This window comes from Sciurus vulgaris (genome assembly GCF_902686455.1).
Source record: "Sciurus vulgaris genome assembly, chromosome: 15".
NCBI lineage: Eukaryota > Metazoa > Chordata > Mammalia > Rodentia > Sciuridae > Sciurus > Sciurus vulgaris.
The window spans coordinates 22,633,636-22,659,566 of record NC_136476.1 but is presented as its reverse complement, the minus strand read 5'-3'; the positions used below and the strand labels follow the sequence as shown (position 1 = coordinate 22,659,566).

At 34.5% G+C, this 25,931-nt stretch overlaps 1 protein-coding gene and 1 pseudogene across 8 annotated transcripts in view; both read left to right on the top strand.

The window, feature by feature from the left end:
* RFX3 (regulatory factor X3) overlaps nt 1-25,931 on the top strand; it is a gene marked incomplete at its 5' end in the record, with an annotated part of 288,404 nt that overhangs the window by 124,634 nt on the left and 137,839 nt on the right. For all 7 annotated transcript variants that reach the window (XR_013759609.1, XM_079113050.1, XM_079113049.1 and 4 more), the window contains one exon: nt 3,832-3,956. Coding sequence is in view for 6 of the 7 variants with exons in the window: in XM_079113053.1 (XP_078969179.1) it covers nt 3,832-3,956 (125 nt within the window). The remainder of the gene's footprint in view (nt 1-3,831; nt 3,957-25,931) is intronic.
* LOC306645367 (ribosome-recycling factor, mitochondrial-like) lies at nt 17,698-20,430 on the top strand (annotated as a pseudogene). The gene is made up of 2 exons (XR_013766895.1): nt 17,698-17,742; nt 18,770-20,430. The product of XR_013766895.1 is annotated as a ribosome-recycling factor, mitochondrial-like (transcript).

Sequence of the window (25,931 nt, the reverse complement as noted above, 5' to 3'; positions counted from 1 at the left end):
CATGCCTTAGCATTGACCTCATATATGATGATCCTTACTTTGCATAACTGTTGTAAAACTACCAGAATACTCTTAAAGGTGTCATGGGTTTAAATCATGTTAAGCAAAATTTGACAGAAGAATTATACTCTTCAAACATACTTTAACATTCTATTGATTTGCTATTATATGAGGTCTTCAAAATTAATCAGTTAAAATTTGTCTGGAAAATTGCTTATTGGTTGACTTTATTATGACCTCAGTAGGAAAAGAGGAAATACTTCCTTAACTTTGGTGTTAGGAAGAAGAGCTCCATGTTCTTTGTTGAAAAGTATAGATCAAATACTATGGACTGAGAACCTAAACAACTGCTCTTCAGACTAAGTCTCTAGCTTTTCATTGGAAGCCCTGTCATTATGGTATTGCCCAATAATATATGTAGTGATTTACATCACGGGCTTTAGAAGCAGACAGCTATAAATGGATTCAGGTTCTTAGACTCTTTTTAGTTAATGTAGCTGTTGTCCAGTTTTGAAATCTATTTGTGACTTAGTTTCCTCACTTGCTAAGTAGCGAAAATAACTTCTCCATCGTAGGTCTTGTCTGAGAATTAAACAAGACCATGTTTTTAAAGCAGATAGCCTTGGGAAAGCACCAGGAAAGACTTAACTAAATGCGAATTATGTTTATGAACTTCAGGGCTAATCTATGGAAAGGATATGATTGAGACCCTCTCAAGGCATGGGGATTGGTAAAGAGAGGCTTTTCCTCAAAGCCAAAGAGGATAATGAAACCAGAGGATGATGAAATTATATCTGTGAATAGAAAAAAAAAAAAAAAAAAAACCCACTACCACCACCACCAACAAAAACACCCCCCCCCCCAAAAAAAAGAGAAAACTGAGGGGATGGATCCTTAATTGAATCCAGAAGTTAAGGACCCCTGCAGCCTTAGGTAAATGACTTAATATCTCTGACCCTCAATTGACTCACCTACCAAATGAGGGAAACCATGGCTTTAATCATTTGTTAATACATTTCTATTACTAAAGTGGTCAAAGCTGGGGTATTACTCTTCTATATAAATAGATGAATCGGTATAAAGGTAGTTTTGAACCAAAAAAATCAATTTTCTGCCTTCAATTTATAAACATAAGTAATAGTCAAATGCCTGTAGAAGCTAAAGAATCAAATGAACATTGCTATTTAAATAATCTGCCTATAAAACACATAGTATGAGCTCGCCTTCTTTCAAGTTTTTCAAGAAAATCTGGACATCTTTTTTAAATGCAAAATTTTCTGATTTTTAAATGTTGAAGGTTAAGGATTTTGATTTGCAATCACCCTGTTCAAAGAAAAACCTGTCTGTAGAGTCTAATATGGTCCATAGAAGGTCAGTTGCCAAATCTGTGTCTTTTATTTCCTGATACACTCTCTGTGCAGTTTATTGGGAGTTATTTTGAATTACTTTAAAGGTGCATTTCATTTTTAAAGAGAACTTCTTTACGTTCTTACATGTGTTTGATTTAAAACACTGGATGTCAAAATATGGGTCATGTACCCAAAAGGGATATATAGACCAGTCTGCAATACAGTGGATGAGCCCAAGAGCTAGTCTTGGCAATTTTCCCAACTGACTCTGGGAGAAACAAGAGAGATTATGAAAATAAATCACTGTGCTGTAAGAAACTCATGTACAATTGCTTTAGCAAGTCACAATAACTGGTCAGTCTGTCTTCTTTCTCTGTACGCTAAACTGCCAAAGACCACCATCCATCTTGGAGTTGGCAAGAGAGACTGACAAAAACTTCTCAGAACATGGTATCTAATATCTGTTTCATTCCTTAAAGAAAGTATTGCCTCACTCTCCCTAATTGCTCATCTGTTGTGTCACAAATGATATCAGTAGTGTACAAGTATATAATGAATCAACACTGGCTTTTGCTTTTCTTTTTTGGGAGGGTCTTGGTCTATAATAGAAGAAAGAGGAAGAGGCAGCCATAGATAAGCTTCCTAATTTGCCTATTGTTTTTGAAAGTTTTGAGAATCATTGGTCCTCTAGTAATCATAGTTAGGTAAGGGTTTTGTGTAGAGAATACTGCCATTTTTATGCATTTTTAGACACATCCATGGTCTTAATAATAGTCCAAAGTGGTGTGTGTGTGTGTGTGTGTATGTGTGTCTGGAGATCAATACCACATTTTTAAAAAGCCACAATTTGTAAGATTTCACATAAAAAAATCTGGATTTTCAGCGTTTTTTGGAAAAATAGAACTAGTATCTGCAGATTTGCCTACTCACATAACCAATAATATTCTGGAACTTAATGCGAACTGAATCATATGCATGGGATATTAGCCACAGTTTCCATCTCTGTTGTTTAATTTTGTAATCCCTAGTCTCCTTCATTCTATATAACTGGGGTTTCTAGATTGTAAGTGGAAATTATATTCATACCAACTACACTGTATTGTTACATGAGATTTTATTTATGAATTAACATGTAAGCATTTAGAAGGGTCTTTAGCATTTATTAAACAGTGGTAGCTATTACTCCTATACTTTTGGAATGTACTAAGCTTTATTGTGTTAGTTTAAGATTTTGACTAATAAGTGGCTGGGGTTGTGACTCAGTGGTGGAGTGTTTGCCTAGCATGCGTGAAGCACTGAGTTTGATCCTCAGCTCTGCATATGAATAAATCAATAAAATAAAAGTTCCATCAGTAATTAAAAAATTAAATAAAAAATTTTAAAATAAAGATATTGACTAACAAAATAAGAAAATATTCAGATCACCTACAGAGATGCTAGTATCAAAGTCTAGAAAGAAAATAATCACAAATTTCAAATTGAGAAAGCCCAATCATAAGTCTTCTGACACCACCGAGTCTCTTAGTTTCTCTGGGTGTTAGTTTCCTCATTTATAAAATAAGCAAAGTAGATTTGATGTCTTCAGAGATTCATTTATAAAATTGAATGAGATGATAGAAGGTTTGGGGAAAAAGAATTGGAAGAGGTCATACTATGACAAAATATGCTGAGAGGGGTTAATTTTCTCCTCAAAAGAACTAAATAGTTGTTCATATTTTCTTTTTTTAGGGAAAATTAATGCTCACTCTACTTCTTATAGATTTAAATCACGATGCAATATTTTCTTAGGCTACCAAATAAGTACTGTTCCTCCCACCCCAGAAAAGAAAATTAGAATTTTGGTTCCTACTCAGTAGCAAAGAAATTCCTGTTTATTTTATTGAATGTGTAAGTAACAAAAAGGGGTATCAAGGCTAGGATACCTGAGAAAATTAGAGAACTTGATCCTTTGGCTAATTTGGGGTATATCAGTTGATTTTGGATGTATGGTAACTTTTTTTAGATTATCAAATCATATGTGTTTAAGTTGGAAAGGACCTTGGAAATTACTTGTTCTATATACATAGCCTATAAAAGTGTCTAGAAAGTACAGTTTGTGACATATTTTACAACCAGTTAGGGCTTCTATTCTGAGAAGTAAGAAAATTTTAAAATAATTTTGAACTTTAATTTATATAGGAATTGAAATAATTTATGACAAAATCTAAGAAAGGTAGCTTTCAATGATTTTAGTGTTTATTATCTCAGGTTAAGTAGTACTAATGGGGATATTTTTCAGTAAAAATGTGGATTAGTAATTTTCTGTATTTATTTAAAAAGTGGTCAGAATGACTATAAACATGCATGAGTTGTCATGGCAGTATATTGGACAGAGGTATTATGAGAGTTGTAAGTTTCCCAATAGGATATCAAGAACAAATGAATGAAGCTCAGCATGCAAGGTGAACATTTAAAACTTTATTTCTATCTTCATATGTTTCAGAGACCATCATGCAGACATCAGAGACTGGGTCGGACACAGGTTCGACAGTGACTTTACAGACATCTGTGGCTAGTCAAGCAGCAGTGCCTACGCAAGTAGTACAGCAGGTACCAGTACAACAACAGGTAAGGAGCTCCTGTCCTCAGAGGGGAGGTTGTGACCTTCTTCATGCGTACCATCCAGCATAGTTATATCCAAAGATTATTTGGACTTGATTTTCTTGCTTCTTTGAGTGCTAAGATTGGCACAATTCAGTCTTTAGGCATAATCTGGGTGTGCCAGTTTCTGTGCTAGGATACAGAGAGTGCTACTAAGAAGACTAGTCAGACTATAATCCGTCTTCTGAAAAAGCCTCTCTTAGGTCCTAAAGGGTGTTGTTTTCTTCTGACTTAATCACACTAAGAAGGGTTTTCTCCTTTCCTCTCCCCATTGCTTATTACATCTTCTTAATTCTTTCATACTCAAATGTCAGCAATAATACTTATTTAATTGGTTCACAGTAGCACTTAATAAAGGAAAGCATGCATGTACTTTATAGGCAGGGATTTTGCCTTTGTAGTGGTTTAGAAAGTCTTGGCATTAGGTGGCTGCTAAATACTGTTTAATGAAAATAAAATTATCCTAAAGGTCTGGAGTGACTCATCCCTTTAAAAAAGTTGGAAAGGAATTCATTGTCAGATTCTTACTACAGGTTTTATTCATACTCAGGGCATTTGGCTTGTTTTGGAAAGATACTGACAAAATAAATGCTGTTCGTCAATTAATAGTTCTGCATGTGGATTATAAACCTGTTGACCTATCATTTCTTCCAATGACTGATGAGAACAAAAGAAAGATTGTATGTCATATAGCATTATCTTGATACTTGAGATTTGCCTGAAATTTCTTAGTATGTGTAGGGAAAGTGGTATCATTTCATGAATGATATACAGAAGGATTCAAGGTTATATTCTTTTCAAGATACAGATTTGAATTGGGTGTGGGATAGGGAGGGCTAGGATTATAGAGAAGCGTGGGTTTAATTCCTAGCACTACCAAAAGAAAAAAAGTCTAACTTTTAGGGTAAAATATCTGAAATAAGTAATTTTTAAAAACTATGTATTTTTAATATCATATTCCTTTCTTGTCTCTACCATATATAGACATACATCCTCCTATCCTTCATGTTCCAAGTTTATTAGGTTAGACTATATGTAGTTTTATTCTACAGAAATAGTTTTATGTTTTACCCTATTCATTCTGTTTCTTATATTTCTTATTATTTTTTCTTTTTCATTATTAAAAATGAATCTCTTCAAAATAGAGATTTAAAAGCCTCTGGAATTATTAAGGTTGTTACCAATTTGAAAATGAAAACATTATTCAGAAAAGGATGCTTGTGTTATGTCAACCAAAGAGCAAGTTAAGAGAAAAACTAAGGTATTGTTCTACATACCTAACTTTAAAGAGAAAATGTCGAACAATGATATTCACTCTGGTTTTGTTTTTATCTCATTTGTGGAAGAACAGTGTTGAATAATGCCTACCTCTAACAAGAATGTGGCAGAGAAATTGTTTTTATATTCAGAAAGTACCCTCCTGAGACATTAAAAAACCTATGGTACATATCTGACTCTCTGCCCTGGACCCTGTCTTTTTTTCTTTTCTCCCTTCCTCTTCTTCCTCCCCTTCTCCTCCTTATTTTTTTCATTTCCCATTACATCTATAAACCATCCAGTGTTTACTACAGGTCTTACATAATATGTATAGTTGTATAAAATAATCAAATAACTCAACAGATTTACAATTTTTTTTTCCAAAAAGCAGAATGTAACTTTCCTCTTTTCCCATAAACCACTACTTTTCATTTACCTCTTTTAACTTAGTATTTTGATATTTACTTAATGTATTTACAAATAACATACTTATTTTACTGCTTCCTGATTTTTTAAAAGAATTATTGATTGATTGTGGTACTGGGGATTGAACCCAGGGCCTCCAACATGCTAGGCAAAAGCTCTACTACTGAGCCAAGTCTCTAGCTGCTTCTTGATTTTTTTTTTTTTTAAGTGTTGTCTTAGCTCTTCTTTTTGACACACACAAACCACAGATGCACCCTTCCCAGCCATAATGTACAAAAACAAGAATTTATTTTTGTTTTTTTTTAAATATATTTTTAGTTGTAGATGGACACAATACTTTTATTTTATTTATTTATTTTTATGTGGTGCTGAGGATTGAACCCAGTGCCTCAAATACCATACACTAGGAAACTGCCCTGACTGAGCTACAACCCCAAACCCCAAAACAAGAATTTCATATATCTCAACCTAGTAATTACACTTTAATTTTGGTAGATCAGTATTTAGTACTTTTACTACTATGCTATTTAAATGCAATTCAAGTCTAGCATAAGTTAGCAGTGATTGCCTTCTTGCAAAACTCATTTACTTTCCCTGGATTTAATGATTACATTTCTTCTATTTGCAAAATTGCTATGCAAAAATGAAACAACATTCTGATTTCTGATCTTTTGTATATGACCTAGGTGATTTTCTTTCCAAGTTTACACAATGTTTAAATACTGGTGTTTTGAAATTTCATGATGACATGCCCTGAAGTAGGACTATTTGCATACGTTGTGATAGAATCTTGATGGATCTTTTCATTCTGGACATTCATGTTCTTAGCTCTAGAAATCTTTCTTCAGTTTTATCATTGATGATGACCTTCTCTTTATTTTCTCTTTTTCACTTCGTGGACATTTTTGTTCTCCTTTAAACATCATCTTTCTTCCAGGCTGTTACTTTTAATTTCTCACTTCATACTTTTATTTTCAAGAACTTTAATAATATCCCCCTTATATTCCTACTTAGAACATCATGTTTTATTTCCTGGTTATTTTTTTTCTCTCCAAATATATTAATATTTGTAAGTTGTTGAACTCCTCTTACATAGTTTGTTTCTTTCAAGGCATTTTGTTGTGTTTTTGCCTCTGTTTTTCATGTTTAAAACTTTTCTTAGATGTATGATAACCTTTAATGCTTATCCATATTTTAAAATGTGGGTATAATAAGCCGATTTGAATGCATGAATGGGGTTTGTTGACTTCAAAATAGGGTCATATGACAGAGCTTTCTAATTAGGAGATCTCTGGTGTTCAGTGTCTTTGTTTTTCTTCTTTGGCTGGCCATATTTTTAAAGAAGACTTGTTTAACTTCCTGCCGTTGGCATCTGGGATCTGAGAGAGGAAAGAACTTGTTATTTCTTGCACTTGATTAATTTACTCTTTCATTTTTCATATGGTGTCACAGGTGTTTGGTCTTTCTCAGTGCAGAGATAAAGAGTAAACCTTCAAATTTTTTACCAAAGTTTGGGAAGGCCAGTCACCTTACTACATGGGATCTGTGGAGGCAATTCGATGGTTTATTAAATGGAATTACTTTGTATATTAAGTACATATATGAAGAATAAAAAAAAATAGATTGCTGACAGAAGTAGAAAATCAGTGTTACCTGAACCATACTTTGAAACACATTGTACTATGCCATATGGCTCCCTGCCAGCAGTCGTATTTTTTAATTCTTCAAGTTAGCTCTTTCCTCTGGGATATCTGATGCAGGTGATACCTTGCATTCCCTTACACCAAGCAAAGAGGGTGAGAACTCTCATTTTCTTTTTGTCAAACACTGTTTTATTTCACATAGTCAGTTCGTGTTAGATTTGCCTGCAGATGCTTGTTATGACCTCCTCGTAGGCTGATTGGAAAGGTTTCTTTTTTCTCCTTTGTCATTTTTTTTCTTTCCAACTAGAACATGTCATGTTTGCGGTTCCCTGGTACATTCTAACAGTGTCCCTGTGGATATAAATTGTCTATAACTGATGGTAATTGTGATATAGTAATTTCTTATTGCTCTCACGTTATAATGTTTGAATTGTTAATTTGCTCATGTTATTTGGAATTTGCAAATTGTTGAAGAAATACCTTTTAAAGTTTCTAACTTTTGTTAGTGACTCATGATAAATATTGAAATCATGGTATTGATATCAAAAGTAGTGTTAATTCTATTTCTTCAACTTTTCAGTAGCCTTGCTTTGACCATTAAAGAGAAAGCCTAGAGCTAACATGTGTGTGGTGTGTATGTGTGTGCACTCACACACATAATTTTGGAATGTTGGGAAAACATAATTTCAAGATCCTAATAGTATATAATTCTGTTTCTTCAAAGCTTTAAAGCTATAATTTCTCTGTATATTAAAATAAGGTGTTGATGATCAAATTATTTCTATGAAATTTCATTTTCGTGCCCTCACCTGTGAATTTGTTATCTTTCTTTGTAAAATATTGTTCAGGAATGGAGAATTCTGAGGAAAGAATGATGAGGTCTTGTTATATAAAATTACATCAAATTTTTTATGTAAACTTTCATTGTTTTAGAAAATATTATCATCTTAGCTTCTAAATATAGGCATTGTTGTTCAACCCAATAAAATCCATAAAAATGTTCAGGTTCAATATCTTGATTAGAAACTAAAATGTATTCTTATTATCTTTTTTTTTTTTTTTTTTTTTTGTGATGCTGGGGGTTTGAACCCAGGGCCTTGTGCTTGCAAGGCAAGCACTCTACCAACTGAGCTATGTCCCCAGTTCTAATCTTTTTAAAAATACTTTCTGGACTGAGGTGTTTCTGTAGAATATGACTAGAAATGCAATGCTGCCCCTCCCTTTCCTTCTGTCTTGATTGATTTGTTTAAGAGTTGCATGTAGATTATTCTTTAGTGTTCTTTTATTCCTAAATCTGGGAGACCCTGCTTGCCCTAGATCTAGATTAAAAATCCAGAAGAAGGGAAAAGGAAATGGGCAGCCAAATTAGGTTCTTTTCAAGGTAGAACCTTGACAGAAGTTAGAATTTCATTCCTTATTTTAATCTTGGGCTCCCAAGTTACTCCAGGAGTATCGTTGACACTGAGGACATTTCTTAAACCCTCTTGAACTATGGCTCCTGCATTTTTTTCTCTCCCCTTCATTTTCCAGTTTGAACTGTTTTTGCAACTACTATCACTGTATTACATTTTCCTTGGAGGAGGGCACAGATATTTTACCCGCAAATTAGAAAGTGTATTGTTTCTTTTTTTTTTTTTTATTGTAAACAAATGGGATACATGTTGTTTCTCTGTTTGTACATGGTGTAAAGGCATACCATTTGTGTAATCATAATTTACATAGGGTAATGTTGTTTGATTCATTGTTATTTTTTCCCTTCCCCCCACCCCTCCCACCCCTCTTTTCCCTCTAAACAGTCCTTCCTTCCTCCATTCTTGCCCCCCTCCATAACCCTAACTCTAACCCTAACACTAACCCCTTCCACCTCCCATTGTGTGTCATCATCCACTTATTAGCGATATCATTTGTCCTTTGGTTTTTTGAGATTGGCTTATTTCACTTAGCATGATATTCTCCAGTTTCATCCATTTGCCTGCAAATGCCATAATTTTATCATTCTTTATGGCTGAGTAATATTCCATTGTATATATATACCACAGTTTCTTTATCCATTCATCAATTGAAGGACATCTAGGTTGGTTCCACAATCTGGCTATTGTGAATTGAGCAGCTATGAACATTGATGTGGCTGTATCTCTGTTGTATGCTGATTTTAAGTCCTTTGGGTATAGACCAAGGAGTGGGATAGCTGGGTCAAATGGTTCCATTCCAAGTTTTCTAAGGAATCTCCATGCTGCTTTCCAGAGTGGCTGCACTAATTTGCAGTCCCACCAGCAATGTATGAGTGTACCTTTCTCCCCACATCCTTGCCAACAACACCTGTTGTTGCTTGTATTCTTGATAATAGCCATTCTAACTGGGGTGAGATGGAATCTTAGGGTGGTTTTGATTTGCATTTCTCTTATTACTAGAGATGTTGAACATTTTTCCATTTGTTTGTTGATTGCTTGTAGATCTTCTTCTGTGAAGTGTCTATTCATTTCCTTAGCCCATTTGTCCATTGGATTATTTGCATTCTTGGAGTAGAGTTTTTTGAGTTCTTTATAGATTCTGGAGATTAGTGCTCTATCTGAAGTATGATTGGCAAAAATTTTCTCCCACTCTGTAGGCTCTTTCTTCACATTACTGATAGTTTCCTTTGCTGAGAGAAAACTTTTTAGTTTGAATCTATCCCAGTTATTGATTCTTGCTTTTATTTCTTGTGCTATGGGAGTCCTGTTGAGGAAGTCTAATCCTAAACCAACATGTTGAAGATCTGGACCTACTTTTTCTTCTATAATCTGCAGGGTCTCTGGTCTGATTCTGAGGTCCTCAATCTATTTTGAGTTTAATTTTTCGTGCATGGTGAGAGATATGGGTTTAGTTTCATTCTGTTGCATATGGATTTCCAATTCTCCCAGCACCATTTGTTGAAGAGGCTATCTTTTCTCCATTGCATATTTCTGGCCCCTTTGTCTAGTATGAGAAAATTGTATTTATTTGGGTTTGTGTCCATGTCCTCTATTCTGTACCATTGATCTACCTTTCTATATTGGTACCAATACCATGCCGTTTTTGTTACTATTGCTTTGTAGTATAGTTGAAGATCTGGTATTGCAATACCCCCTGTTTCACTCTTTTGCTAAGGATTGCTTTAGCTATTCTGGGTTTCTTATTCTTCCAGATGAATTTCATAATTGCTTGCTTTATTTCTGTAAGGTACATCATTGGGATTTTAATTGGAATTGCATTGAATCTGTATAGCACTTTTGGTAGTATGGCCATTTTGACAATATTAATTCTGCCTATCCAAGAACATGGGAGATCTTTCCATCTTCTAAGGTTTTCTTTAATTTCTCTCTTTAGTGTTGTATAGTTCTCATTGTAGAGGTCTTTCACCTCTTTTGTGAGATTGATTCCCAATTATTTTATTTTTTTTGAGGCTATTATGAATGGGGTAGTTTTCCTAATTATTCTTTCCAAAGATTCATCACTTATGTATAAAAATGCATTAGATTTATGTGCATTGATCTTATATCCTGCTACTTTACTGAATTCAGGTTTTTCTGGTGGAAAAACCTGGTTCCTGTAAGTATATAATCATATCATCAGCAAATAGGGATAGTTTGAGTTCTTCTTTTCCTATTTGTTTCCCTTTAATTTCTTTGGTCTGTCTAATTGCTCTGGCTAGAGTTTCAAGGACGATATTGAATAGAAGTGTTGAAAGAGGGTATCCCTGCCTTGTTCCAGTTTTTAGGGGGAATGCTTTTAGTTTTTCACCATTTAGAATGATATTAGCTATGGGCTTAGCATAGATGGTCTTTACAATGTTAAGGAATGTTCCCACTATCCCTATTTTCTCTACTGTTTTGAGCATGAAGGGGTGCTGTATTTTATCAAATGCTTTTTCTGCATCTATTGAAATAATCATGTGATTCTTGACTTTAAGTCTATTGATATGGTGAATGACATTTATTGATTTCCTGATGTTGAACCAACCTTGTATCCCTGGGATGAAACCCACTTGATCATGGTGCACTATCTTTTTAATATGTTTTTGTATGCGATTTGCTAAAATTTTGTTGAGAATTTTTGCATCGATGTTCATTAAGGATATTGGTCTGGAATTTTCTTTCCTTGATGTGTCTCTGTCTGGTTTACGTATCAGGGTGATATTGGCTTCATAGAATGAGTTTCGGAGGGTTCCCTCCTCTTCTATTTTATGGAATACTTTGAGAAGTATTGGAATGAGCTCTTCTTTAAAGGTTTTGTAGAACTCGAGTGAGAACCCTTCTGGTCCCAGAGTTTCCTTTGTTGGTAGGCTTTTGATGACTTCTTCTATTTCATTACTTGAAATTGGTCTATTTAAATTGTGTATGTCCTCCTTGTTCAGTTTAGGCAATTCATATGTCTCTAGAAACCTGTTGATGTCTTCGAAATTTTCTATTTTTTGGGAGTATAGATTTTCAAAATAGCTTGTAATTATGTTTTGTATTTCAATCCTGTCTGTTGTGATATTTACTTGTTCATTCCGAATTTTAGTGATTTGGGTTTTCTCTCGTCTTCTCTTTGTTAATGTGGCTAAAGGTTTATCAATTTTGTTTATTTTTTCAAAGAACCAACTATTTTATTAATTTTTCCGATTGTTTCTTTTGTTTCCATTTCTTTGATTTCAGCTCAGATTTTAACTATTTCCTGTCGTCTACTATTTTTGGTGTTGGTCTGTTCTTCTTTTTCTAGGGCTTTGAGCTGTAGTGTTAGGTCGTTTATTTGTTGAGTTTTACTTCTTTTATTGAATGTGCTCCATGAAATAAATTTTCCTCTAAGGACTGCTTTCATAGTGTCCCAGAGATTTTGATATGATGTTTCTTTGTTCTCATTTACCTCTAAGAATTTTTTAATTTCCTTCCTAATATCTTCTGTTATCCATTCATCATATAATAGCATATGGTTTAATCTCCATGTGTTAGAGTAGTTTCTGTTTTTTACTTTTTCATTTATTTCTAACTTCAATCCATTATGATCTGATAGAATACAAGGTAGTGTATTTTCTTGTATTTGCTAACATTAGCTTTGTGGCATAATATATGGTCTGTTTTAGAGAAGGATCCATGTGCTGCTGAGAAGAAAGTATATTTGCTCTTGGTTGGATGGTATATTCTATAAATGTCTGTTAAGTCTAAATTATTGATTGTGTTATTGAGATCTATGGTTTCTTTGTTCAATTGAAAGTGTGTTGTTTCTACATTGTAACTTCTAAACATAGAATCCCAGGTACAGTAGAGTTCTGGGGTTAAGGGACCTCTGCTATGTTCAAATAATTTTTTTTTTTCGAAGATACTTTCACCTTTGCTAAAGTTATTATTAGAGACTATAGTCTACCTTTTTATGGCAGGGAATTAGAATGTTTGTTTCTGGTGGGTCTTTTTTATATAATTGGGACATTTGAAAACTTTTTATGTGATAAAAGCCCATTTCAAGATTATATTCAGGAAAGACCTTTTGTTTTTTATATAAATCAGCTATGTTGACTGGGAATCTTTGTTCATAATTTGAGTTATCAGAATGAACAGAAGAGTTATGTAGCTATATTCTTTCTTTTGAGTTACTATCAGTCTGTCACATATTTAGCATTGCCATATAAGTTATGGTATATCCTGGGGAGTAAGCATATTATCCCTGTAGTCAAAAGATAATGCCTTTTTCCTTGGGGAACAGATTCAGAGTTGTCAGATTGTAGGAAAAGAGAAGAGAAAGTTTTAGTGAAACTCAAAAAGAATCATGTATAATGGGTATCTGTAAAATGATCTGTTAAGAAATAGGTTTTTGAAATTCAGGCTTAAAATGAGTCCTTTTCAGATCCTCACATTCCTTAGACCACGGTTGCAATCCCAGGTCAATTCCATCCTGATTTGTTGGCCATATTTTTAGTAGTATTTAATCAAAAAGAAACTATGATAATTAGCAATATATCAATGAGAAAAGTATTTTGGTCAAAACAATTTGAAAAAAACTATTAGAAAATTTAAAAAAAATTAAAAAATTAAAAAATTAAATAATCCAAACTATTTTGGATTAATGGATTACATGATCTAATTTTAATTAAACTACATAATGTGGATAAGTGACTTTAAGAAGTTCCTGCAAACAGACTACAGATTAAAAGATAGCACTAACATAGCAAATAAATCAAATAAGATAACAGGTTGAGTTCCTTCTATTTTTTTGACAGTCACATAGCAAATTAAAGACAGTCTATAAGGTAGCTGCCTCTGAATGTTCTGAATATTAACATTACTTTTGATATGTGGATTTAGGTCCACTATTTTCCATAATGAACCTGTCACCTAACAATATATTATGCCATGAAATTCACTAATGAATTAACAGTGTATTTAATATTTGTTCTTTATCTTTTTCTTTTATAATCCCTATTTTTAAATGTGTTATATAGTATATTCTTCCTTAAACAGTACAATGCATATGTAACTTATATGTAATTATTTTTCACTAAGAGGGGAAAATGATCAAAAATTTTTTGTAAATTACTGAACTAAAATATTGTTTACTATAGTATTATCTTCTAGAAAAAGGTATAAATTACCTATAATAAAATTCACCTGCTTAAGTACACAATTTGATGTGTTTTGACAAATATATTTACCTGTATAAACATCATAATCAAAGTATAGAACATTTTTATCATTCTTATGGTTCCTTCTTGATATTGACAATATTTTTAATAGTATCCATGTGGATGAGTTTTATTATAGTTAAACTGTGGTTTTAATTTGTTTCTCTGATGACTAATGATATTGAGCCTTAATGTGTTTATTATTGAGATAAGTGCTTAATACTTTGAATTCTAACAGTTTCTTCCATTTCTACTATTAAATAGTTATTTTGTATTTATTAAATATATTTCTACAATACATTTAAGTAGACATAAGTAATATTTTAAAATTTAAGTTAAAATCAGAAAAATAAGAACAGAGAAAATTTAATAGTGACAATAAAGTGAGGTTGTATATTTTTGGTGGGAAATAAATATCACAATAAAACAAGAGATTTATTTATTTTAGAACTCTTATCAGCTTGTATTGAGCAACTTAGGAATTTATGGGCAGATGCTTTGCTGATTTCAATCAATTTAATGAACTCAGTGGCTGTATTTTGCCATAGAGCTGAATAATACAGATCAGCTATGGTGTGCTGAGGTCTTACTCAGTGGGACTCAGAATCAAGGCGAGGTGGCCGAAATGGGCACGACTCGTCCTGACCTAGGTTTGACCGTGAGAATGCTATGAGATATGCTGTGGATGCACAGAAGTAACTGCTCTGTTTCCTGATTGAAAGTTAAAAGCCTTCAAATTGGAGGTGACAGCTTTAGGGAGAGATTAATAGTAATCTTAAATCTGTAGAATTTTCTATTTTTCTGTAAGATTCTGGCATTTAGGTAATATTTCAGTAAATCTCCGTAGGGAGCATGAATGAGTATTAGTCACTGAAGCTCATTCCTGGGATCATAGAGATTAATGGTTATTATGGACAATATTTATGAGGTAAATAACTGTTCTGTTCTAATTTTGTATATGGATTTTGTATTAGGACAATGATAAATTATGTAATTGTTGTTAATACTAATTCAGAGACCGTGAAGCTGGAAGAAATCTTTAATATCATCTAGTCCGGTGTTTGGATTTCTTTTTAAATCTGTGTTTTAAGAAAAATTGTGGTAAGATTTACCATCTAAACTATTTTTAAGTAGTCAATTCAGTAGTGCGAAGTGCTCACATCATTGTACAATGAATTCCAAGAACTCTTTTCATCTTGGGAAACTGAAATTCTTTACCTGTTATTCACTTCACCATTTCCCTGGACACTACTGTTCTAATTTTCTTTCTATGGATATGACTACTATAGTTACCCATGTAAGTGGAATCATACAGTATTCGTTTTCTTGTGAGTGGTTTATTTATTTAGCATAATGTTATCAACATTTTCCCATGTTGTAAGGTGACAGAATTCTCTTCCTTTTCAACACTGAGTAATATTCCATTGTATGAATATAACACATTTTGTTCATCCATTCATCTGTTGATGAACTCTTGGGTTGCTCCCACCTTCAGCAATTGTGAATAATGTTGCTGTAAACATAGTTGTCTAGCTCTCTCTTTGAAACTCTGCTTTCAGTTTTTTTGAATATATACCCAGAAAAGGAATTGCTGGATCATAGGGTAATTTTATTTTTACTTTTTTGAGGAGCTGTGCAACTGTTTTGTATAAGACTGCATCAGTTTACATTCTTACTACAAAATGAAAGTGTTCCAGTTTCTCTACATCCTTGTCAACACTTATTTTCTTTCTTTTTTCTCCCTTTTATTCCCTTTCCACCCCTTTCCTTCCCTTCCACTTTTCATTCTTCCTTCTTTTCCTTCTTGACATTAGCTATCCTAATGAGTGGAAGATGGCACCTGTATCTTTTAAAGTCTGTTGTTCTTTTCTGTTTTCTTTCTCCTCCTCCTCCCCTGATTCATTCTCATTCTCTCCTTCTTCCTCCTTCCCTCTCTCCCCTTCTTCCTCTCTCTCTCCCTCCCTCCCTCCCTTCTTTTCTCTTTCTTCTATTAACAATTCTTACCTCTTCTGTTCTCTCTCATTCAGTGGAGTAGTCTATGAGGTCAGGTTGGTGCAGCATATCTGTAACAACTTCCAATGTGTGCTAATATCTCCTCACCACCAAATACACTGAAAAGAGCTAGAATCAGACTTGGAGATAGCAGGTAACAGTAGATGGCTAGTACTAAATCTCTATTTTGGTATTTATTTTTGTGTTGTGACAATGAAAGGTAGAAGTTATTAGCATTCTGTTGCTTGATTTTTTTTTTGATTTCTTAATTCTTTCTTTCTTGATTGATTTCTTGGTTGATTGAACTGGGGGCATTCTGTCCCCAAACTACATCCCCAGATATCTTTATATTTTATTTTGAGACAGGCAGGATCTTGTAAAGTTGTCCCAGGCTGGCCTCACATTTGAAATTCTCCTGCCTCAGACTCCTGAGTAGCTGTGATTACAGTTGTATACCATTGTGCCCAGCTCTCATGTTGTTTTACAAACTTTTTAAAAATTAAATAAAAATTGGGGTAACCATTAAAACGATATGAAATACAAGTATAAGAGATATTGCATGGAAATACCATATATGTTGCCTTAGTTTGGGTACTAAAGAAGCAGACTCTTAACAAGAATTTGAGTACCAGTAGTTTATTTGGGAGATAATCCCTGGAACTATCAGTGGGATATTGGGGAAATGAAAGTGAGGGGCTTTATTCAATATGAATTTAATTATTACACAAGTTATAACCGTGGAAAACTTGAGATGATTCAACAGTGGAGAAATCTGTGAACCACTGTCACACCTCAGTTATTCCACTTGAGGTGTGAGGAAACTCAGGGTATTTATACATTGACTTTTGCCAGTCATTGGCAGAGGGATATCCATGGGATGGGTATTTTCCTGGCATAGCTAGTTTTGTGCAAGTGGTCAGAGAGGTTTCTTGAGATCTGAGAAATTTCCCAGCAAAGAAGTATAGGTGCTGAAGTGAGAAGCTGAACTTGGTTCATTGGAGTGGTGATAATATGTGTGTGGACATAGCATATAGCACAGAATATTCTTTACATATATATTAGAAGTAATTTCTACTGTGGCTAACCCTTTTCAGAGAAAAGAATTTTATAGCCATATTTGGTATTAAGTCTCTAAAGTCTTCAAACTGGAAAGGGAATTTTTCTATATACCTAAACAATCATTTCAGGTACTACTTGACTTTATCTTTTTAGATTCTTAAGGGACAGACTACCAAAGGTCTCTGTGCTCATCCTATTAGATCAACTATTTGAATAAAGACAATTACTATATGTGTTCTCTACTAACCCACATTATTTTAGGCTTACTTTGTTAAACCATTTTCCAAATTTAGTGTTTTGTATCATTCATTCTTGGACTTTCTCCAGCTTCTGTTCATCTTACTTAAGTTGATGAGTTTATTTTCTATAGCCACCTTTTCAAGATGATGCATTTATTAAAGAGATGTCTCATATAATTTAAATTTCTGGCCACATGTAAAACTTCATAATGATTAATAATTTATCACTTCATTGAATGGAAATTTAAATGATTTGAATTTACAAATCACTGCAGTTATCCCCAAAGCCACATCATATCTATATCAATTATTTGATGGTTATTATATTTTATAACTTGTTAAGTAGAAACACTGATTTAATGTAAGTACTTTGCTCTAATATAAATAAAGTATTAATATTAAAAAGTAGAAATTAACTGTGCTGCTAAAAAAACTCAATTGGTCACATTATTTGGTAAGTATATAAATTCATTTTCTTGGCCGCCGTCGCACGAGGCTTACCCTAGTAACCTGGGTGATAGCTGGTGAGTGGCCTTGGTGGGTCTCGAGGCTCGCGCGGGGTCCAGGTGCCAGAGACCCATCTTCAAGGAGCTTTAGAGGCCCTTATGGGACTGGACTGCCGATCCCACAGGGTTCGATTCCGCCTGACCTTAAGGCTGGGGGCGGGACTTGTGGCTTCAGAGCGAGTCTCACGGGTGGGGGCGGGGCTCGTCTCACCAGCTAGGAATTTCAGGGGTGTCGAGGGACTTAGGAAATAAGTAGTACACAACCTGACGGGCATTTCATTTTTAGAACAGCCCCATGGGAGAAGGTATTATTACTCTCCATGATGAAGAAACGGAATCTCGATAACTGCCAGGGTCAGGCGATGGTTAAGTGATGGAGCATAAATTCAAACCTAGGTCTGACTCTAAACCTGAGCTTTTAACCACTACTTTTGCAGTCCAGTGGGAAAAACCGTTGTCATTTACATAACCCTGACACATTTTACAAATGCGCTTGAGGTGCAGAGAGTTTAACCAATCCAAGGTCACGTATTTAGGAAGTGCTGGAAATGACTCTATTAGGTGTTGTTCACATTTGGTGGCTTTTTCTTTAACCACACTCCATTGTATTTTCTGGAATTTAGGAGAGCTTTATAGTTGAGAAGGATGAAAACCTGACCTGACCCCCTTCATTTTGTAGTCGAGGAAATAAAATCGTTCAAGTCACAAATCAGTGATAGAGCTGCCACAGATACAGGTTTTTGAATACAGGTTGTTGTGGATCTAAAGGAGATGGATGGCAGGGAATGATGAGGTAGGAATATTGGAATCCACATCTCATAGTTCTTAGGCAAAAGTTCTCCAATTCTTAAAATTTCTTAATGCCTTTTCTGGCTGTGCCAAGGACATAATGATTCTATGTAAAGTCAGATATTACAAATACCTTTCTTTACGTGACCCTGAATTTAAAGAAGAGCATACTCTACTCTCTCTAAGCAAAAACCTGGCAAACTAAGGCATAATGGATGGAGTTCTTGGAAGTAGAGCCCAGGACCTACTATCAGAGTTGATATTCACAAGAATTGTCTTCAGTCATGGCTTTGGGATTAAAGTACTTCCGCTTCATCCACCCTGCCTTTTGCAATTACCTTGCAGCCTTGACCAGACCTGTTTCAGATATTACACTGAAGACAGTGAGTGGAAGACAACACAATCATAGGCAATACATGGCCTATTCAACTACAGTAGTTTGCCACTTTGCAACCAAGAAAGCCAAAGCTAAAGGAAAAGGACAGTCTCAAACCAGAGTGAATATTAACATTGCCTTGGTTGAGGATATAATCAGCTTGGAAGAGGTGGATGAAGAAATGAAGTCTGTGATAGAAGCACTGAAGGATAATTTCAATAAGGCTCTCAATATAAGGACCTCACCAGGATCCCTTGATCACATTACTGTGGTAACTGCTGATGGGAAGCTTACTTTAAACCAGATTAGCCAGATCTCCATGAAGTCACCATAGTTGATTTTGGTGAATATGGCCAGCTTCCCAGAATGTACAGCTGCAGCTATCAAGGCTATAAGGGATAGTGGAATGAATCTGAACCCAGAAGTGGAAGGAACACTAATTCGGGTACCCATTCCCATAGTAACCAGGGAGCACAGGGAAATGCTGGTGAAACTAGCCAAACAGAATACCAACAAGGCAAAGGACTCTTTACGGAGGGTTCGCACCAATGCGATGAATAAACTGAAGAAATCAAAGGACAGGACCTCGGAAGATACCATTAGGCTCATAGAGAAGCGGATCAGCCAAATGGCCGATGACACGGTTGCAGAGCTAGACAGGCATCTGGCAGTGAAGACCAAAGAACTCCTTGGATGAAAGTCCATCAGAGCCCAGCCACACTCCAGCCTGTTTCTGATGGATCCCATAGGTGGAAAGTTGGCACCTCCTACCCAATCCCCACCCACTTGAAGTCTGTTGCTGTGGTGTCAGTTCAGGCAAGGCTCTGCCGTCCAGTGGGACACTCAGATTTGCTCATTCTCTTCCTCCTTCCACCTGCTTATTCTACTCTGAGTCTTCTGGCATGGTTACCCTCAGAGAACATCTGCTGCTGGAAAAGGGTCTTTACTGGGGCATTTGTCTTGACCATGATGTTGCCAAGAGATGGGGATCATTGGAAGGCTTTGCACTACCTGCTCCTCATCTCAGGAGCCTCCTTTTTTAAACAGTAAGTCAGGCCCTGTTTCTAATTTTAAACTCTGTTCAGACTGATATGGGCCTTCCACTGTGACTGAACCCCATTGCTAGAGGCCCATTTCCACAAAATGATAAAATCTAAATAAGTTGGAAAGAATAACAGCTACAAAGGACAGAGTCAATTGGGGTGGATGATCTCTAAGTACCTGTATTTAGAGCAACAAGAACAGTGCTTTAGCTCTGGATCAACTTCATGCATGCTCCATCTCTGCCTGGACCACTTCTCTACTCCTTACCAATAGGCCAGGCCTATTCACCTTTCTTATCAGGTCCTCTGGGAACCCTTCCTTTACCCTCTATCCTAAAACCTCCAGTATTGACCCTCAGTTCAATCTAATGCTTTTATTTTAAGCCTAAGTATTATTATTATTTTGCCAATTAGTTTGTGACTGGCATAATACCTGGAACATAGAAGACATTCTTATTTTTGCATTGTGAATAAATTGCACATAGTAGCTACCTAAAAAAAAAAAATTCATTTTCTTTATCTTAATTCCATTGACAAAAATATTGCTAGTACAATAAATAGAAACTTCTGAATTTTAAAAAATGAAAGCCACTACAAACTATAAACAGACAACTCTTATGTTTATAAAACTCACCCTTGATAGCATTTATTGAGTCCCATTTCAGTGATACATATGAAATAGCAAGTAAATTATATGTTGTGTCTAATCAGTTTTTCCTTCAAGCAGAGTAAAATAATTAGTTTTTTGCTTCTTTAGAAAAGGATTTATTTTATGTTAAAATGATGATTTAAAGAATCTTTCTTTTTAATTATATTCTTGGTCATTACCTACAGATACTTATCCTGCTATTGTGGCCACATGTCATTATTTGAACATTAGTTTTTCAATGTTTTATATATAGTAAAGAAAAGCAAACATATTTTGTATACATATTCATTTGCCTTTAATTTATAGTGAGCTTTACAGTGAGACATAGATTTAATTGATAGAGTTCAAGTTTTGAGAAACATCTGTATTAATCTCATTCCTATCAAAACGTAATAGATTTTTTTTTTTTTTTTTTTTTTACCTTATAAAGCTTGCTTTGCCTCTTCCTCATCAGCCTCTGCTTTCTTTATCTCCCAATCCCAGGAGCAAGCACTGTTCTGATTCACAGATTACATATTAATAGGATTTCTCTTTTTTTTAAAAAAATGACATATCTTGTTAAACAATTTGAAATAAAAGAGTTATCTGTGGAGCTATTAAATAAAGTCATGAAATCAGGAAAAATAAAGCTGCTTTGTTATCTGAATGTTTATGTTTGTGGCAAAATTCATACGTTGAAATCCTTACTTCCAAAATGATATAAGAGGTAGGCTATTTGGGACATGATTAGGCAATGAGGTGTGGCGCCCTCATGAGTAGGATTAGTGCCCTTATGAAAGAAACCCAAAGGAGACCCCTTTTCCTTTCTACAGTGTAAGGAATTAATGTGTGGTTTATGAACCACAAAGCTGGTTCTCATTAGATTTTAATTCTGCCTTGATCTTGAGCTTCCCAGCCTCCAGACCTATGAGAAATAAATTTCTGTTTATAAACTACACAATCTATGATATTTTATTACAGCAACCCAAATGGACCAAGACAAATAGCCTGAGAACTGAAATTTTCCTGCTCCTGCCACTAACATTTTATTCTCTTTGTATCTTTCTTCCTTGATGTGCCATCTGCTTGTGTGATTTTTTTTTTTTCTGGACAACACAAAGCTATTTGTTGTATTTCAGTTTGAATCTGCCTTCTTTCCTTTGCTAAATCCGTACTAAGGATTTACTCTGTACCAGAAATTGTGGTAAGTAGTAAAGAGACAGATATATTCCTGCCATCATGGAGTGAGCTTATCTTTCTCTTGTCCACATCAGAACTGGCATTGTTTTTGCAGGGAACTTAGTAAGATATAAATGGATGACATAATATGTCAGTTAACTCCCTATCCACTTCCCATTATAATGTACTTTGTTCAGTAATGGTTAAAACATTAACTCAAAAGAATCATTCTCTGTTATAAGGTTTGAGCCTTTTTGCCAGATGGGTGGCAGTGACTGCCATTTAACTGAAATTTTCCCCAACATTGTGAGGGATACCTTGTTATTTAGTTTGATATCTTTTTATTTTTATTTTTTCCTAAGTGGAAAACCATGGGGGAAATAAAGAAAATCATTTAAGACAATGCAGTCTCTTACTGACAAACCAACTATCAAAGCTTCAGGAGGGATACTGATTTCTATCACTATGATTTTTTAATGTGTATTTTAGTAAAATTGGAATTTTGGGAAGAATGGTATTGGACAGGTCAGAAATTCCAAAAATCAATCTTAAGAGAATTAACTTCTGAAATTTATTTCAGTCAATGGAATGAGTAAATGTGTCTTCTTTTTCATTAACTCTCATATCATTGTTTTGAATAAGTAGGTCTAAGATTTCTGTTACTATGACAAAATACCTAAAGATAATCAGCTTAAAAAGAAGAAAGATTTATTTTGACTCATGGTATCAGAGGTTTCAGACCATGGTTATTTAGCCCTACTGATTTTATGCCTGTGGTAAGGCAGTACATTATGTTAGAAGCTCTTGGTGGAGGATACCTGTCTACTGCATGGTGGCTGGTATGCAAAGAGAGAGGAAGGGTTCAGGGTCCTAATATTCCCTTCAAGGGAATGCCTTAGTGACCTAACTTCCTTCCACTGGAGCCCACTTCCTAAAGCTTTCGTCACCTTCCAATATGCCATAGGCTGGGGGACCAAGTCTTCAACAGATCGGCTTCTGGGGGACATTTAAGATCCAAACCATAACAGTAGATAATCATTCTATGTGATTTTTTTTTAATCTTTAAATTATTTCAATTCTTGTTTTCATTTTTACTTTCCTCTGTCTCCCCTCGCGCTCCCACTGCAGATTTTGTAATTTAATTCTCTCAATCCTCTTGGAACTGAATCATTGTCTTTAGCTTATTTATTCCTTTAAAAAAATTGTACAAGTGCTAAAAGCAACACATTTTATTAAAAAGGTTTCAGACAGTTTAGAAGCATATAGACAAAAAAAAGTGAAACATTTCCAATCTTGTAATCCTAGTACTATTATGAATTTTCTTTCAAAATATCTTTTGAAATTTGCATAATTCAGCTACATGTCACTTTAGATTTCTCCAAACTGATTGCAGGATGTGAATAATTAAGTGTTATTAGAATATGAAAAATTATAAAACTTTAAATGTATTATATAATAAATTACATTTTTCACTTAGAGGTAGAAGGTCAACAGTAGAGCAATTTATGCTAGTAGAATGGAGATTGCTTGAATTACCCTGTAAACATTGTAGTCACAGTATGTATGTGGATAAAATACTGAAGTAACCTGCTTTATCTTATGTATCTGGTGAAATTGGTTTTGGATTTGAGGGTTTGATAATAGTTATTGTTCTAAATTTTTCTTAGGTGTTTTACTCAGTGATGTTGAGAATTCCTTCTTGTTCTTTGATATATTTTGTTGATATATTTGTTTGTTTTTACTCTTTACCTTTACTGTTCAAACTTTATGAGGTGGAACTCTCCTTTAACTATACTGAAGCCTTAAAATGTAGTAAGAAATTCAGTATTTAGGTTGGTGTATGTGTTAGTCCTAATTAGGGAATACAGTAAGAATAAAAGTGAAGAAGGGAAAAATGGTTGTGAGTGGATTTCCTTTTCCCTGGGGAATCCTGAAAACACATGAGATGCAGATGGTGGTAACAGTTACTTTGTAGCTTCTCTGGATTAGTTTTCCCTTCCTTTCGAACAAATTGCAACAAATTCATTAGCTGAAAACAACAGTAATTTATTATCTCATATTTTCTGTAGTTCATAAGTCTGGGTGGACCTGAGTTCTCTGTTTCGTATCTCACAAGAGTGAAATTAATGTGCCTATCCTTGTAGGATTTACTCTAAACTCATTCAGGCAGAATTTATTTCCTTCCTTTAAGTTATAGAATTGCAATCTGTTTTCTTGCTGTTTGCTGTGATCTATTCTCTGCTCTTGGAGGCTGCCCTCATATCTTCTCTTGTGGTCCCTCCATGCTCAAAGCAACAGTAGTGCTGCTCCATCTTCAAAGCAAGAATGAAGATTTCTCATGCGTTGGCTCTCCTGTTTCCCATTCTGCCACCAGCCAGAGAAGCCCTCCATTTTTAAGGCCTTACAGGTCTAGATCAGCCTCATTTTTTAAAGATGCCCTGTGCCATAAAGCGTAATAATGGGAGGAATTTCTGATCATCTTTACAGGTTACAGATTAGGGTTTGTAATCTTTGGGGGGAGCATTTTAAAAATTATTCCTACCACATCACTTTGAAATCTGCTATCATAATACCTCACTCACTCATAACCACATACATATGAAAGCATACAACTCACATATGAAAGGTTGTTAAGTAGACCTAAAATCTAACATGAAAATTAATTTTGCTGCAAAGGATATATGGAGAGACTACTATATTTCTTGATGGAAGGACTTAGTATTACAGAATGAATTTACCTCCCAATTGAATGTACAATTTCAATATAATCAAACTGAAACTCTTAGAAGGGTTTCCTTTAATACTGGAATACTGAAAAGTTTGTGGAAGATAATATATATAAAAAATAACTAAGAAAATTTGCAAAAACAGAATAGTGATGGAAGAAAACTTGTTCTGCCTAATCTCAGAAGATGCTACAAATGCATAGTAATAAAAACTTAATGGTGTAAATAAATAAGCAAAGCCCTCTGTAAATGATAACTTCATTCATGATAAATGTATCATTTCAAAGAAAAAGTGAATAGGGCACTAAATGGTCTTGGGGAAAGTGAATGTCTTTTTAGAAGGAACTGAAGTTCTACTTTTGTCTTAATACACCACATAGACTATAGAGCTAATTAGTGTTAAAACTATAAACCTCTAGTAGAAAAAAATAGGAGAATCTTATTTCCTAATCTTAGGAAGGAAAGATCAACTTATGTAGAACATAATACACCCCAGGCTTATTGGAAAAAGTTTGTTTTATTTTGCCAAATAAAGGTTAATAAGCCAGTTGTGGTGATGCGCCACTATAGTCCCAGCTACTGAGAGGCTTAGGCAGGATTTTGGCAAATTTGAGGGCAGCCTGGGAACCATAGTCTCAAAATAAATAAATAAATGCATTAAAAATCAAAATTAAATAGTTAATAAACATCATAAGCCTAATGGTAAAAAAAATTAAACTTATGAGAAGAAAACATCAATTATGTTTAACAAGAGTCTACAAATCAGTAAAGGAAGACTAACCAATGCAATAGATTAATGTGTAAACAGTATGAACATTAATTAGTTCTTCATATTGTTTGCTCATCAATAAAACATGAAAAAAAAATCACCAGTAAACACACTGAGAGAATCAGTACCTTAAGAATATTTGAATGAAAACAGCTATATTCTTTCTTTATGGCACTTTTTATAATAGAGAAAAAAGGAACCTAAATGTCACTGATATTGAAATGATTAAATATGTTTTATACTCTAGAGTGTTCTGAAGCTAGTTAAAAGTAGTTGTACATGGATGTATATGCAGTTACACATGTTTGCAACCTTGGAAACAGCTCCAAGATGTATTGTTAAGCAAAGAAATGCAAGTAACAGAAACACATTTTATCTTACATGATTCATATATTGCTCCCCTGTAGAAAAGTAACTGAATCAAAGATAAGAAATTCTCGACTGTGTTTTCTCCCCTTATACTTAGGATGGACCATATAGCATGTACTCTATAGTAGATTATGAGCAAAAGTGATATATGTATTATTGTTGAACTGAGGCATTAGTGTGCCCTTGTGAACTCTCAGCTCCTTCAAGACTATGTCAAGATGATACTACTGTGAGGTGACCAAGTCTCTTAACCAGGGTCTCCAAGCGAGTCTGCTGCTCCCCCTCTTCTTGTGTAATTTAGGAGTCATGCACATGGAGTGTGCCTGTT